General features: G+C 44.2%; 1 protein-coding gene across 1 annotated transcript; it reads right to left on the minus strand.

Moving 5' to 3' along the window:
- Window positions 1-1,986: 1,986 nt before the first annotated feature.
- On the minus strand, window positions 1,987-2,940 carry LOC137561883 (olfactory receptor 5V1-like). The gene has a single exon (XM_068273234.1). It carries the CDS (start codon window positions 2,938-2,940, stop codon window positions 1,987-1,989), a length of 954 nt encoding a protein of 317 aa, XP_068129335.1.
- Window positions 2,941-16,669: the final 13,729 nt, after the last annotated feature.

The raw sequence follows: 16,669 nt of genomic DNA on the forward strand, positions 1-16,669 counted from the left end.
TGGGTTGTCGCTTGCACCCGCTATTTGTAGCAGTATTTTTCTGTCTTTTGCAATATGGCATCATCTTAAAATATTCATTTTTGTGTTGGGTGTTGGTCAAGGTTTGGCATGTGTGTGTGTGTGTGTGTGTGTGTGGGGGGGGGGGGGGGGGGGCTTGGGGGGTTAAGGTTAGTTAGCTATGGGGAGAGGGTTAAAGTTAGCCTTTTGGGGGGGCTAGTTAGGGTTAGGAGGTTAGACATGGGGGTTGGAAGGTGGTTCAGTAAGGGGGGAGGTCAAGGTTAGACATAGATAGGGCGTGGTTAAGGTTAGGCTTTGTAGAGAAGGGGGGTTCTTTGTGAGAATAGGGTTAAGTTGTAGTAAAATATCATCTGGATTGTAGATGATCTCAGGATCTCCGTGGAATCTCTCCAAGAAGCAAAAATGTGGCTTTGATGCTATAGGCTAGTTGCTAATTTGCTACTGTCCCCCTAGGTGTTGAGGGCATGACGGGGTGTTTGTAGGCAGCCAAGATGTGATGAAAGACTTTCAACCAGTTTAAAACATAAAGTTTGGGCTAAATTGAGAAAGTCAACAGACAGCAAAGTGAATAACTATTTAGTACAACACTAGGACAACACATTTTAGGCGCTCAGAGCTACCTTGTTTGCCGTGGCAAAACATTGATATTGACCTGAAGAAGTGCAGCTCAACCTGTGAATAACATTTCAATAAATACAGAGGGGTCACTAGGGTTGGTGTCATCTGTTGCGGAAACTCATGCAGTCACCCCTCTCTAACCCCATGCACAATACCAAAAATACTTTAGGTCCTGCTATGTTTGCTGTGGGGGATGAGGAAGGGGTATCATGCTGGACACACTTGATTTTGAGGATAGGGGTGGATGGGATACCTTTTTGAAGGGGTAAATAGGGGGATGTTAAGGTGTTCCTCATGGGGCCCTAAATGGCATCTGAACTCCGTTTTCAGCTCAGCATGGAGCAGTCAGAAGGGAGAAGAGCAAAAGGGGGAAGTACATGAGGCTCTAGCCTGGTCTAAATCTACATATCCTTACCCTACTGTCTTTTAGCCTGGAGCTTGGTGTCACCCCCTCTCCCGGTGACACTTGTTGTGGTCCACACCTACCGCACCCCCCTAGTGACGCCACTGAATAAACAGGCATTCTCAGCTAGTGCTGTCTTTCTCAAGATAGACCAAACATCATGTTTTAAACTGACTTTAAAATCTCGGGTGCCTCCTCCCGCCCCTTCATATTTTGGTATGAGCTTTACTTTTCCACAACACCTCATTTTGTTGTCCTTATTTATTTGAACTTCCTGGAAGATGAGAACAGTTCGACTTGCCTCATACAGTGTAAAGGCAGTATCATGATCTGCACAGTACAAAGCAATACAGAGAAAGGCTGGTTTATAAAACAGATATACGCTTCTGGTGTCTGCCTGCATGCACTAATAACTTGCAAATACTATAGAATATACCCCAGATAGCAGTACAAGTCTGTTATTGCCCTCAACCCCAGACCAGTGATGAGCAAAAATACCAATATTTTTTTGCATACATGAAAATTATGTTAAATTTGATTTTTGAGTGAAAATTCAATCAAAAATAAGTGTTATTATTTCTCACTTTTTTCTTAAATTTTTCATGTTTTCTTTGTAAAAATGTTTGCGGAAAAGGTATTGTTTTTGTACAATATCTTGCAATAAAAAAAAAAATTATCTATATCAAAAATGGCATTGTTAATGTGAAAATTACTACCCCAGACATATTTCCAGTACATTAACAATATCATTTGTCTGATGATCAAATACTATCTGACCATGAGAATACCCACAAAAATACAAGGGGCAGTTATTATTTTCCTGAAAAAGTGTGTCTTGGGAAAAATTCCACTATATATTTTTTTTTAAATAATTTTGTGTTCCAAAATGAATATGCAATATTGGGGAAAATTCACATCCAACAAATCATGGACAGCAATATTTTCCATTAATTGTTAGAACTTATTTCTTTATTTATTTTGTTCATAACAATGGCAAAAGCTTCCCCAATGTCTCTGTTTCTTAAGCCATACACAAAAGGATTTAACATTGGGACGACAACGAGATAGAGCAGAGACAGCAACTTGTCCTGCTCTGTAGGATATTCTGATTCCCCTTTCAGGTATACAATGATGATGGGGCCATAGAATAATACAACAGTCACAAGGTGGGAGGTGCAGCAGGAGAAAGATTTAAGGCGTCCATCTTTTGAACGGATCTTCAAAATGTTGGTGATTATTAAAACATAGGATGTTATAATTAATAAAAATGGCAGAAGAGCCATGAAAATATCTTCAAAAAAGATTAAAAGTTTCCTGCTTTTAGTGTCACTGGATGACAATAAAATGAGTGAACTAAGATCACAGAAGAAATTGTTGATATCTTGAAGATTGCAAAAGGACAGCATAGACGTAAGTATCGAATGCATCAGTGAATTCAAAACTCCAGTCAACCAGCAAGAGGCAGATATGGAAAAACAGAGCGTTTTGTCCATTAATAAATAATACTGCAGTGGCTTACAGATGGCCAAATACCGGTCATACGCCATCGATGTCAAGACAAAGTTGTCAACGAGGGTACAGAAAACAAAGAAAAATAACTGAACTATGCAACTCTGGAAAGAGATTCTATGGTCTTTTGTTAGCGTAATCATCAGTAGCTTTGGGATGGTGGAAGAGGTGGAGATCACATCTAGCAAAGCAAGATTACATAGGAAGAAGTACATTGGGTTATGTAATTTAGGAGATGCACAGACAAGCATAATCATCAGAATATTTCCAATTACAGTCATTAGATACATCATTAGAACCCCGGCAAATATTGACACTTGTCCAGCCAGTGGGGATGAAAATGCTGACAAATAGAATTCACCTTCTGTACTTTGATTGGAACATCCAGACATCTTTTGTACCTTTTGAAAAATTATTTTATAAATTCAAATGGCAGATAGTGTTAAAGGAACAGCATACGTTTTATTTAAATATTATGGGCCTGATGTCATTCCTATTTTTTTTGTTTGTTTGTTTGTTTGTTCCAAGTCGGATAATTGAAATTTGGAAACCTGAATTTGCCCATCACCATACTTCTGGACCTAAAGATGTGGACAGGATCAGGCGGAGTTCACTTATATATGCCTTACACTGCGCTCAATGTGAAGCACAAATAAATGATCTCCCCCTGACCCTTTCCCCAAGTCTGGATGCTGAAGTGTCGTGATACGCAAATTTGGGTTTCCAAATCTCAATAACCTGAATCTGAACATCAACACTACCCCGACTAAGTTCTTGCTTTCAGATGTGGAATGCACATTTTAATATCAAAAACAATGAATACTAGTACAATGTTGTAAAATGCTGAAAAGTTATTCTAAATAGAAGATGGAAAAATCAACGTCTAGGACAGGCATGGGCAAACTTGGCCCTCCAGCTGTTAAGGAACTACAAGTCCTACAATACATTGCAGGAGTCTGACAGCCACTGTCATGACTCATAAAGGCAAATGCATTGTGGGATTTGTAGTTCCTTAACAGCTGGGGGGCCAAGTTTGCCCATGCCTGGTCTAGGAGAAAAAATAGGAGAAAAAAATAATTGCATATGGGCCAAGGGGCCATATGCAATCCACTTTTTTTCTCCTGAGTTGTCTCCTAGAATATTTTTTTTTCATTTCTGATTTATAATAATGTTTTAGTATTTTGCAATGGAAAAAGTAACAAAAAAGTAGGTGAAAAGTACTATCAAAACTATTTTAAGTACCTGTTTGCTTGTTGGTGGTGCATTTTATTGACATGTTTGAACATTTCACCAAGTAGAAACCTCAGGTGAAAAAAAGTGAATTGCATATGGGTCAAGTATTTGCCCATATGCAATTCACTTTTTCTACTGAGTTTTCTCCTGGGCGATATTTTCACAACTTGTATATAAAATGCTTTTAAACCACCAGCAAGCAAACAAATACTCAAAACAATTTTGACAGTACTTTTTCCACTTACTTTAGGTACTTTTTTCATTGTAAAGTGCTAAAAAGTGATTTTAAATTGAAGACAAAAAATTATCTCCCAAGAGAAAACTCAGCAGAAAAAAGTGAATTGCATATGGCCCCCTGGTCTCTTAACCTATTAGCAGCTTAAAATTAAATGTTTTGTTTGAAGCAGCTTGTACACTGCTATGTGTGTCAGCCTTGGTTGCCTGGTGTACTTTGTGCTTTGAACTCAGAGGCCCATATGCAATTCACTTTTCCTCCTGAGTTTTCTCCTAGGAGATAATTTTTCATCTTCTATTTAAAATAATTTTTCAGCACTTTACAATTGAAAAAGTACCAAAAAGTAGGGGAAAAGGTACTATCAACATTATTTTGAGTATTTTTTTTTTTTGCCTGCTGGTGGTTTAACCACTTTAGGATTCTGCGTACGCTTAACTACGCCCCTGAATCCTGAAGTGGATTGCATGCGAGCGGCCGCTCCATGTCAGTTCACGGAGGGTGTCTCCGTGAACACCCTGCAAGCCGCCGATCGCAGCTCGCAGGGTAAATGTAAACACGCGGGGAAGATCTTCCCCGGTGTTTACATATATACAGCGCTGCTGCGCAGCAGCGCCGTAGAGGAGATCGGCGATCCCCGGCCTCTGATTGGCCCGGGGATAGAGTTGGGCCGAACCTCCGATTTTAGGTTCGCGAACCTGGTTCGCGAACTTCCGCGGAAGGTTCGGTTCGCGTTAAAGTTCGCGAACCGCAATAGACTTCAATGGGGATGCGAACTTCGAAAAAAAAAAAATTATGCTGGCCACAAAAGTGATGTAAAAGATGTTTCAAGGGGTCTAACACCTGGAGGGGGGCATGGCGAAATGGGATACATGCCAAAAGTCCCCGGGGAAAAATCTGGATTTGACGCAAAGCAGCGTTTTAAGGGCAGAAATCACATTGAATGCTAAATGACAGGCCTAAAGTGCTTTCAAACATCTTGCATGTGTATACATCAATCAGGTAGTGTAATTAAGGTACTGCTTCACACTGACACACCAAACTCACCGTGTAACGCAGCGCAAACAGCTGTTTGTGTAGTGACGGCCGTGCTGGACTGGTGGGCACCATGGCGAGAGTGCAGGTTTTGGTGGCTTTACAGCCCATATGGTCGCCTGGCTGATGTAACTGAATGACAGAACAGTGACTGTCCAGCTGATCAAATTTGGTCTGACCACAATGAGGCAACGACCTTATTATCGTGGGTGTGCCCCCCGAGACACTCATCTAGGCGCTGGTCATTGCTTCATTGTGATACGCAAGCCCCTTCACCACGGCAAGGTAATGATCACGAAGGGGAATGGGCGCATGTACATGCCTTTTCTTTTGTTGTTGCAGCTGCCCGCAGTGCAGCCAGAAAAATTAGGCAATCATGTACACGCACCAGAAAAATTATTACAGCGGCCGCTGCTAGCAGCGGCCTAAAAAATTCAGCAATCCGCCTGGAGTCCCGGACCCTGTTGGTGGTGGCGGAGAAGGTAGTCAAGCGGCCTGCAGGCAGACATGCTGTGTGGAGGGACTGGGAGCGACTTAGTCTTCTTGGGGCAGGCCAGGCAGCCAGTCACACGGCGTGCAGGCAGAGATGCTGTGTGTGCGGGAACTGACTTAGTCTTGGGGCGGGCAGCAGCCCTCCGGGATCCATGCCTCATTCATTTTGATAAAGGTGAGGTACTTAACACTTTTGTGACTTAGGCGACTTCTCTTCTCTGTGACAATGCCTCCAGCTGCGCTGAAGGTCCTTTCTGACAGGACGCTTGCGGCAGGGCAGGAGAGAAGTTGGATGGCAAATTGGGACAGCTCTGGCCACAGGTCAAGCCTGCGCACCCAGTAGTTCAAGGGTTCCTCATCGCTGTTCACAGCAGTGTCTACATCCACACTTAAGGCCAGGTAGTCGGCTACCTGCCGTTCCAGGCGTTGGTGGAGGGTGGATCCGGAAGGGCTACGGCGAGGCGTTGGACTAAAGAACGTCCGCATGTCCGACATCACCATGAGATCGCTGGAGCGTCCTGTCTTTGACTGCGTGGACATGGGAGGAGGATTAGTGGCAGTGGTACCTTGCTGGCGTTGTGCTGTCACATCACCCTTCAAGGCATTGTAAAGCATAGTTGACAGCTGGTTCTGCATGTGCTGCATCCTTTCCACCTTCCGGTGAGTTGGTAACAGGTCCGCCACTTTGTGCCTCGAAGAGCTGCCCCAGCTTCTTTCAGCAACTTCTCTCCTCCTACTACTCTCTGACTCCCCCTCTGAACTGTCCCCCTCTTCATCTCCTCTATTGGGAACATACAGAGGATCCCTATTACCGTTATCATCGTAGTCATCCTGCCCAGCTTCGCTTGCCTCAGACAAATCCAAACTTGCACCATCAGTAGGTCCTTCATCCTCCTGACACGTTACATCCATAGTGTTGCCGCGTAACTCAGACATATGAGCTGGTGAAAATTCATCTGGCTGTAACAACAATGGCTGTGCATCAGTGATTTCCACACTAAATAATTCTTGCGAAGTGTCAAATGCAGCGGAAGTGGTGCTAGTAGTAGCGCTGGTGGCTGAGCAAGATGAGGTGTTCTGTGTCGCTAAATACTCAACCACGTCCTGACAATCTTGGGAGGTGATGGGACGTGCCTTCTTCCGAGCACTGTACTGTGGGCCAGGTCCACACGAAATTACATTTACACGACCTCGCGCAGACCTGCCGGGTGGCCTTCCTCTGGCTCTGGCACTACCTCTTCCTCTACCTGTTTTGTCCATATCGGGTATGCACGGAGTGGTATATTACACTGCGTGCACTCACGTAGGTAGGTGGGTTCACTTAACTGCACAGGTATGCGCACTGATGCGGTGGGTTCACTGAACAGAACAGGTATACAGTGGCGGGTTCACAGAACAGGTATGCAGTGGCGGGTCCACTGAACAGAACAGGTATGCAGTGGCGGGTTCACTAAACAGAACAGGTATACAGTGGCGGGTTCACTAAACAGAACAGGTATACAGTGGCGGGTTCACAGAACAGGTATGCAGTGGCAGGTTCACTGAACACAACAGGTATGCAGTGGCGGGTTCACTGAACAGGTATACAGTGGCGGGTCCACTGAACAGAACAGGTATGCAGTGGCGGGTTCACTAAACAGAACAGGTATACAGTGGCGGGTTCACTAAACAGAACAGGTATACAGTGGTGGGTTCACTAAACAGAACAGGTATACAGTGGCGGGTTCACAGAACAGGTATGCAGTGGCAGGTTCACTGAACACAACAGGTATGCAGTGGTGGGTTCACTGAACAGGTATACAGTGGCGGGTCCACTGAACAGAACAGGTATGCAGTGGCGGGTTCACTAAACAGAACAGGTATACAGTGGCGGGTTCACTAAACAGAACAGGTATACAGTGGTGGGTTCACAGAACAGGTATGCAGTGGCAGGTTCACTGAACACAACAGGTATGCAGTGGCGGGTTCACTGAACAGGTATACAGTGGCGGGTCCACTGAACAGAACAGGTATGCAGTGGCGGGTTCACTAAACAGAACAGGTATACAGTGGCGGGTTCACTAAACAGAACAGGTATACAGTGGCGGGTTCACTAAACAGAACAGGTATACAGTGGCGGGTTCACAGAACAGGTATGCAGTGGCAGGTTCACTGAACACAACAGGTATGCAGTGGCGGGTTCACTGAACAGGTATACAGTGGCGGGTCCACTGAACAGAACAGGTATGCAGTGGCGGGTTCACTAAACAGAACAGGTATACAGTGGCGGGTTCACTAAACAGAACAGGTATACAGTGGCGGGTTCACTAAACAGAACAGGTATACAGTGGCGGGTTCACAGAACAGGTATGCAGTGGCAGGTTCACTGAACACAACAGGTATGCAGTGGCGGGTTCACTGAACAGGTATACAGTGGCGGGTCCACTGAACAGAACAGGTATGCAGTGGCGGGTTCACTAAACAGAACAGGTATACAGTGGCGGGTTCACTAAACAGAACAGGTATACAGTGGCGGGTTCACAGAACAGGTATGCAGTGGCAGGTTCACTGAACACAACAGGTATGCAGTGGCGGGTTCACTGAACAGGTATACAGTGGCGGGTCCACTGAACAGAACAGGTATGCAGTGGCGGGTTCACTAAACAGAACAGGTATACAGTGGCGGGTTCACTAAACAGAACAGGTATACAGTGGCGGGTTCACAGAACAGGTATGCAGTGGCAGGTTCACTGAACACAACAGGTATGCAGTGGCGGGTTCACTGAACAGGTATACAGTGGCAGGTCCACTGAACAGAACAGGTATGCAGTGGCGGGTTCACTAAACAGAACAGGTATACAGTGGCGGGTTCACTAAACAGAACAGGTATACAGTGGCGGGTTCACAGAACAGGTATGCAGTGGCAGGTTCACTGAACACAACAGGTATGCAGTGGCGGGTTCACTGAACAGGTATACAGTGGCGGGTCCACTGAACAGAACAGGTATGCAGTGGCGGGTTCACTAAACAGAACAGGTATACAGTGGCGGGTTCACTAAACAGAACAGGTATACAGTGGCGGGTTCACAGAACAGGTATGCAGTGGCAGGTTCACTGAACACAACAGGTATGCAATGGCGGGTTCACTGAACAGGTATACAGTGGCGGGTCCACTGAACAGAACAGGTATGCAGTGGCGGGTTCACTGAACAGGTATGCAGTGGTGGGTTCACAGAACAGGTATGCAGTGGTGGGTTCACAGCACAGGTATGCAGTGGTGGGTTCAATGAACAGGTATACAGTGGCGGGTCCACTGAACAGAACAGGTATGCAGTGGCAGGTTCACTGAACAGGTATGCAGTGGCAGGTTCACTGAACAGGTATGCAGTGGTGGGTTCACAGCACAGGTATACAGTGGCGGGTCCACTGAACAGAACAGGTATGCAGTGGCAGGTTCACTGAACAGGTATGCAGTGGCAGGTTCACTGAACAGGTATACAGTGGCGGGTCCACTGAACAGAACAGGTATGCAGTGGCGGGTTCACTGAACAGGTATACAGTGGCGGGTCCACTGAACAGAACAGGTATGCAGTGGCGGGTTCACTGAACAGGTATGCAGTGGTGGGTTCACAGAACAGGTATGCAGTGGTGGGTTCACAGCACAGGTATGCAGTGGTGGATTCAATGAACAGGTATACAGTGGCGGGTCCACTGAACAGAACAGGTATGCAGTGGCAGGTTCACTGAACAGGTATGCAGTGGCAGGTTCACTGAACAGGTATGCAGTGGTGGGTTCACAGCACAGGTATGCAGTGGTGGGTTCACAGCACAGGTATGCAGTGGTGGGTTCACAGCACAGGTATGCAGTGGTGGGTTCACAGCACAGGTATGCAGTGGTGGGTTCACAGCACAGGTATGCAGTGGTGGGTTCACAGCACAGGCATGCAGTGGTGGGTTCACAGAACAGGTATGCAGCTAGACAGGAACAAGTTAAGCCTAACTAATCTTTCCCTGAGAGACAGTCTGCAGCAGCTCGCCCCCTACTCTCACTAACGCAGGCAGCACACGAGTGACCGTAATGGCCGCCGCTGCCTGCCTTATATAAGGGGGGGTGGGGCTCCAGGGGCTAGTGTAGCCTAATTGGCTACACTGGGCCTGCTGACTGTGATGTAGAGGGTCAAAGTTGACCCTCCATGTGCATTATGGGGCGAACCGAACTTCCGCAAAGGTTCGCCTGCGGGATGCGAACGCGAACCATGGAAGTTCGCATGGAACCGTTCGCAGGCGAACCGTTCGGCCCAACTCTAGCCGGGGATCGCCGGCATCTGATAGGCTAAAGCCTATCCTATCCGGCGCAGGACGGCTTTCCGTCCTGCGCCGCACACAGGGGACGGGAGAGGGAGGGAAGGAGGCAGAGGGAGGACTAGCGCTGCGGAGGGGGGCTTTGAGGAGCCCCCCCGCTAGGCACAGCAGCGCGGCGGCGATCAGACCCCCCAGCAGGACATCCCCCTAGTGGGGAAAAAAGGGGGGAAGTCTGATCGCCCTGCCTGATTTCTGATCTGTGCTGCGGGCTGAAGAGCCCCCGCAGCACAGATCAGCCAAACCACCCGGAATCCGGAAGTGGTTAAAAGACATTTTATTGACAAGTTTAAAAATATACCCTAGGAGAAAACTCAGGTGGAAAAGGGAATTGCATATGGGCCAGTGTGCTCTGAACTTCCGGCAGGTCTTCTGGGTCCTAATCATGCCCGATCACATGATATGACATGTGATTGTGATCCAGTAGACTGTCAGCGTTACAGCACCACCCAGTGGTGGAAAAGGGGTGATAAAGCTCAGTGATAGGAATAGCGTATAAAGAAGTTAGAAAACAAATATAAGTTAGTACTTAGAGGCACAAAAGTGGGAAGTGTAAGCAATAAGCAAAGTCAGGATAGTTGTTGGTGATAAAACATGTTTTTTCTTCTTTAATATGTGTATGACTTATGACTAAAAAATCTGGTACATGCCAGAAAGCTTTAAATGTAAGTAGCAGAACAGGTGCAGAATAAAAGAAAGGGCCAAAAACACTTAGGTCAGGAACACACTTAGCAGAAACGCTAGCATTGCGGATAACACTGCGTTTTTGCCACTAATGGAAGTCTATGGGCCGCAGGAAAAAACGCATGTTAAAAATGCATATGCGTTTTCTATGCATTTTCACACATGTGTTTTTAAAAACGCCTGTTTTGTTGCATGATATTCAAAAACACACCAAAAACACACATAATGAAAGTCAATGGTAACACAATGGTATGCAGTTTTCATGCGTTTTCCATGCATTTTTATATGCTTTTTTTAAAATGTGTTTCCACTTTCTGTTGTCTTCCTAGTGATCAGCATAAAACACAATTGAAAAACGCATGAAAAACGCATACAAAACGCATATGCGTTTTGTATATGTGAAATGCAAACACATAAAAATGCATCTGTGGGGAAAAAAATGCTAACACAAATGCAGTAAAAACACGGTAAAAAGGCATACAAAAAAATATGCACATGACAGAAAACGTAACCTTTCCCTGCTCTGTGTGCACCCAGTCTAAGAAAAACAACACAACGATAGCGTGAGATAACAGTTTTATACATTTGAATCAGACAATTAAAAATCCCCTCAAAAAAGTTTCAATATATAGCAGCAAACATTTCTACTTCAGAGCTGCCCATACACACGCATAGATTTTTCTGATTGGTTTTCTGATTGATTTCTGGCACATCTAATCATTTTGATCACATTTGTCAGCAATCAATATTGATTGACTTTCAATCAATTTGTGTGAAGTTTATCAATCAAAAGACTGATAAAGCATGTTGAGAAATCTCAATGTAATGGGGGAGGGGGAGGGCCGGTGAGGGATCGATGACTCATAGTATTGTGGCTGGAAGAAATCACTGTATGATCACTGTATGATCCAATTCTAGTCAAATAGAGATCAAACTGAATTAGCATAGTGGGCCATAGTCCATAAAATGTGTATGGTGAATTTAACTTACCTCCTTACTTTGCTTTGCTGTGTCCATTACGAACATACTGAAAGGGAACTAAATGGGATGAGTCTGCATTTGGGCTGTAAGTAGAAGTTTGGGATGCTTATGTATATATTTATGTATTTAGCAGACAACCGAGGTGACATGTGACATGATGAGATAGACATGTGTATGTACAGTGCCTAGCACACAAATAACTATGCTGTGTTCCTTTTTTTTTTCTCTGTCTGAAAGAGTTAAACATTAGGTATGCAAGTAACAGTTTCTGTCTGGGTCAGGACCGGGTCAGACTGGGTCAGACTATAGCATAACTCTCAATGATAAGTAATTACAACCATAAAATATTTTCCTGTCAGTGAATGGCTTCTGAGGGCAGAAAATAAAAAGGGTCAGTAATTCATAGATTTGAGCTCTAGCATACTTCAGTGGAGGTATCATTGAGCAGAGACAATGAAACAGTACAAAATTTAAAAACTAGATTTAAATATAAAATAAAACTGTGGAATATCTAAAAAAAGGTCTTTTTAGAAGCAGGAGGATAGATACAATTGTTTTTCTCATCAGTTTATTTTCACCTCAGATGTCCTTTAAAGAGACTGTAACAAAATATTTAGCCTTATTTCTTCTATCCTATAAGCTCCTAGGCCTGTTCAAATGTGGTCTGGCTTACTGCAGCCTTTTCTAGTTTCACAGTGGCTGTATTATCTCTGTTATATGATCTAATCCTCTCTCTTCTGTCGGCTCTGTTGGGCTCAGGCAGGAATGTGCTGTCTGCTGTTATTGGCAGAAGCTATACACACCCTCTCCACAGCCTATCACAAGCTGGTAACAGCCATGTCTTTTGTTTGTAAACACTGTCTAAAACTGGCAATTACAAGCCAAGATTGCAGCAGGGAGTGGCAGAAACGGCACAGAGGGACCCAAGAGAACATAATGAATAGAATGGTATGCTTTTTATTGTAAGAATTTTAGAGTACAGATTCTCTTTAAGTTTGGATTTGTTCTATCTACTCAACAGTGATTGGTAACAAGGTCTCAAAGAAGCCTAATTCAGCATGTCTGGGTAAGCATAGCTGCCAATAAACTGCAATGATCAATTTGCAGAATATTACATAAAAACAGGTTTGTGTACCACTGACCTTGGAAGTAACTTTTTTTTATGTTTACAAAAATAGGGCTACACTTTGAGAAATACCCAGAAATCCTTAATTTGATGCAATAGTTCTGTAGTAGCTATCACTTTTGTTTAATATGTTCCTTTCTTATGGGCTGTTATTGTGGTCCATTTAAGCCATTGTTGTTTCCTTTATTTGTTATTTGATACATAATCCTGACCCTGGCCTCATAAAGCTAGGTTTGTTGGCTTGGCCAGAAAGGTTATATCTAAGAGTGGTCCAGTAGGTCTCTTACATATTTACTAGTATACCATAGATGTGTTTCTTTGCTTTTTGTATGCTTTGTTTAAAGTTGGATGAAATACAATAAGCTAATTACTATGCCAAATTTTCACTATACACTTGTATGTATTTTTTTGTATTTGGTACATTTCAATAATTGTTTTTATGGAGGTTGCTGGACGGTGTAGGATGGTGCCTGGATAGTGTAATGGTTAAGGGCTCTGCGTCTGACCCAGAAGACCTGGGTTCGAATCTCGGCTCTGCCTGTTCAGTAAGCCAGCGCCTATTCAGTAGGAAACCTTAGGCAAGTCTCCCTAACACTGCTACTGCCTATAGAGCGTGCCCTAGTGGCTGCAGCTCTGGCGCGTTGAGTCCTCCAGGAGAAAAGCGCAATATAAGTGTTCTGTGTTTGTTTGTTGTTTGTTTGTTTATTTACAATTAAATAAATACCTAGAAACAAAGAAGTGCATCATTTTTGTACAGCAAAATACTCTAGTTATGTTAAAAAAATGTTATCTCTACCGCTAGCACTAATCATTAATACTACTTGGAAAGCAAAAATGTAATCATACAATTTATTTGAACTGAATGGTAGATGTAAATATTCTGGAGTGGAATCAATACTTGGATTGAATCTGAAGTGAGCACTTTCAGGCTGGATAAAATAGATCAAGAAATCAGAAATGTGTTATAAATTGAAAAGATGAAAATGCAGAGCATTGCACGTGAAATGGCAGCTTCATGATTTCCAGTGGCGTGGCTCCGCCGAGGCTCAAAACAGCTTCCTTTAAAAAGCCCCGTAACACGTCACTGAGGGTTTGAAGACCTGCTGGGAAAATTAACACAATCACCAGAAGATTTGTTTGTTTTGAAAATAGCTCATCTTTATATGTATCTAAAATTATATTATTTATCTTCATTGGTATTTTATTTCGGGTATATCATAGGAAAGGAATTGTTGGCCTTATATGGTACAACAATGCTTGCATAATATGTCACTGTTAATTAAAAAAAAAAAAAAAAAAAAAAACAAGGAGGAAAGGAAGAAAGTCTAAAAAGTTTTTATTTTTGTATTTATTTATTTATTTTTATTTCAAATAGATTAAATGAAAATGATTGGAGTGTAAGGCTAACAGCTGAGTGAAGTTAGAAGAAAATGTTATGGTGACCTAATTGAAAATGTTATAGTAACCAGGGCTGGGCCGAGGCAGAGGCTGGACAGGCTACAGCCTCTGAGTGCTTCCCCTAAAGGTCACATTCCTTTGCACTCATCCCCACCTCTCCCTGCCCGTCTGTCCCATTCCTTTGGACTCTCCCTATCTGCACTGCGATCTCTCTCGCCAAACTAACCTCTCCAGTCCACTCGGTGTCCTCCTCCTATCTGGCATGGAGCGCCCACCTGCCCTGAGCTGTAACAGCTGCGCTGTCATCAAAGAGATGACAGGTGTGGCTGTGGCATACTGTTGCTAGGCAACAGCAGGAAGCCAACTTCTGCTGTAACGGGACTGGTGTTGGCTTCCTGCAGAGTTGCATCTGGACAAAACGTATTTCAAGTGTCATGTGAGATGCAGCTGGACCGAATGGGGGGGGGGAGGGACCCACTGCTTGCCTTCAGTGAAGCCAGACCGTGCCCACAGATACCTGGACAGTGGACAGGAAATACAGAGACCCAGCTATTGTTATGTGGATGCCTGGGAAGATGCAGGTATGGTGGTCAGAAGGGGGCTTTGAAAAGGACAGACTGTTAAGGAGAGAGAACAGAGGCGCCAAAAAGAGTAAAAACACTATTATTTAAAAACAGTAAAAAGAGGGAAGGTAAGGTGGACTTACCTCCCTCTAGCAGTGGAAAACAAAACTCTGAGGTAGAGTAGAATGCATTTATTAAACAGTGTAACTCCTAAAGATGCAACGCGTTTCGCGGGCCACAGCACCGCTTCCTCAGGCTATACAGGAGTTCAAAAAAGCTGTATCCAATCCAAGTATTGAATGAACGCGTTGCATCTTTAGGAGTTACACTGTTTAATAAATGCATTCTACTCTACCTCAGAGTTTTGTTTTCCACTGCTAGAGGGAGGTAAGTCCACCTTACCTTCCCTCTTTTTACTGTTTTTAAATAATAGTGTTTTTACTCTTTTTGGCGCCTCTGTTCTATCTGCGTTTGATACATATTACTTATCCACCCTTGGTGGAGGGGTACGCCCCCTTTTTTCTCCTGTCTACAGAGAGCGACTTTTTTACCCGAGTGGGGTCGGGTACCAATTCTCCCCACCTGCCTTTCAAGTGGTTGCCTGCTGGTGACCCTTTTTTGTGAGTATATTTCTGCACGAACTATCTAGACAGATTTTCTCTGTTAAAACTATATTGCACTATTCGGCTCTCGGTGCCCTGTTTTTTCTGTTGTTGTTAAGGAGAGAGAATCACACACAGCCACTCATCACATCAAATAGCTGCCTATGTGACTAGATGTGTTCTCAATACAGCAGTGTCCTCAGTATAACTGGCCCTTTTGTGAAGTGAGGGTAGATTGAGAGCACTGCAGTACTGAGATCACATCTAGTCATATTTATGTATTTGTAATGACCTGCTTTTGGGGAAGGGGGGGCGCACTTTGGAATCTCTGCTTCTGGTGCTGGGATGTCTTGTCCCGGCCCTGATAGTAACGTGAATGAGAATCAGGAAGTCTGGGTGCCTGGGGCTAATGGACTATTTAAGAGCCCCATAGGTGCTAATGCAAAATATTGGCTATTGAGTGCCAAAGAGGAAATTTGAGTGCCCCGATAAACAGCGGGCGACGGGCCCGTCCAACCAAAATTTTTCATTTTGAGAATTAGTGTTTCTCTTAACCACTTAAGGACCACGGTCTTTTCACCCCTTAAAGCCAATGGGTACCGCTATAAAAATAAAAAAGTCAGATACTCACCTAAGGAGAGGGAAGGCTCGGTCCTAATGAGCCTTCCCTCTCCTCTCCCGGTGCCCTCGGTGGTGCGCTGGCTCCCCCGTTCGCGTCCGCCGCCGCAGGGACTTCGGAGGTCTTCGGGAGCACTCGGGCTTCCGAAGACGGGCCGCTCCATACTACGTACGCGCGAGTGCATCATAGAGGGCGCTCGCACATGCGTACTATGGAGCGGCCCTGTCCTCGGGAGCCCGAGTGCTCCTGAAGGCTTCCGAAACATCCCTTCGGCTGTGGAAGTGGCAGTATTTGACCAAACTGGTCGAATACTTCTACGGGGGATCCTGCGCGGGACCGGGCACTGGGAGAGGAGAGGGAAGGCTCATTAGGACCGAGCCTTCCCTCTCCTTAGGTGAGTATCTGACTTTTTTTTTTTTAAACGGTAAACATTCACTTTAGGGAGTAGAGCCTTTTTTCCATTCAGACCACTGCAGCTTTAATGGTTTATTGCTCAGTCATACAACCTACCACCTAAATGAATTTTACCTCCTTTTCTTGTCACTAATACAGCTTTCTTTTGGTGCTATTTGATTGCTGCTGCGATTTTTAGATTGTAGTATATTCATCAAAAAAGACTGAATTTTGTCAAAAAAATGATTTTTTTTTAACCTCCTGTGATAAAATTTGTCAAATAAAGTAAAATTTCTGTATACATTTTTGTCCACATTTATTGTGCTACATGTCTTTGATAAAAAAAAAAAAAAACATTCAGTTTATATTTATTGGTTTGGGTAAAAGTTATAGCGTTTACAAACTATGGTGCAAAAAGTGAATTT

The sequence above is a fragment of the Hyperolius riggenbachi genome, chromosome 3 (genome assembly GCF_040937935.1).
Source record: "Hyperolius riggenbachi isolate aHypRig1 chromosome 3, aHypRig1.pri, whole genome shotgun sequence".
Taxonomy (NCBI): domain Eukaryota; kingdom Metazoa; phylum Chordata; class Amphibia; order Anura; family Hyperoliidae; genus Hyperolius; species Hyperolius riggenbachi.

What these genes read in the sequence shown, in the direction of transcription:
- LOC137561883 (XM_068273234.1), bottom strand. Translation starts at nt 2,940, where the DNA reads ATGTCTGGATGTTCCAATCAAAGTACAGAAGGTGAATTCTATTTGTCA.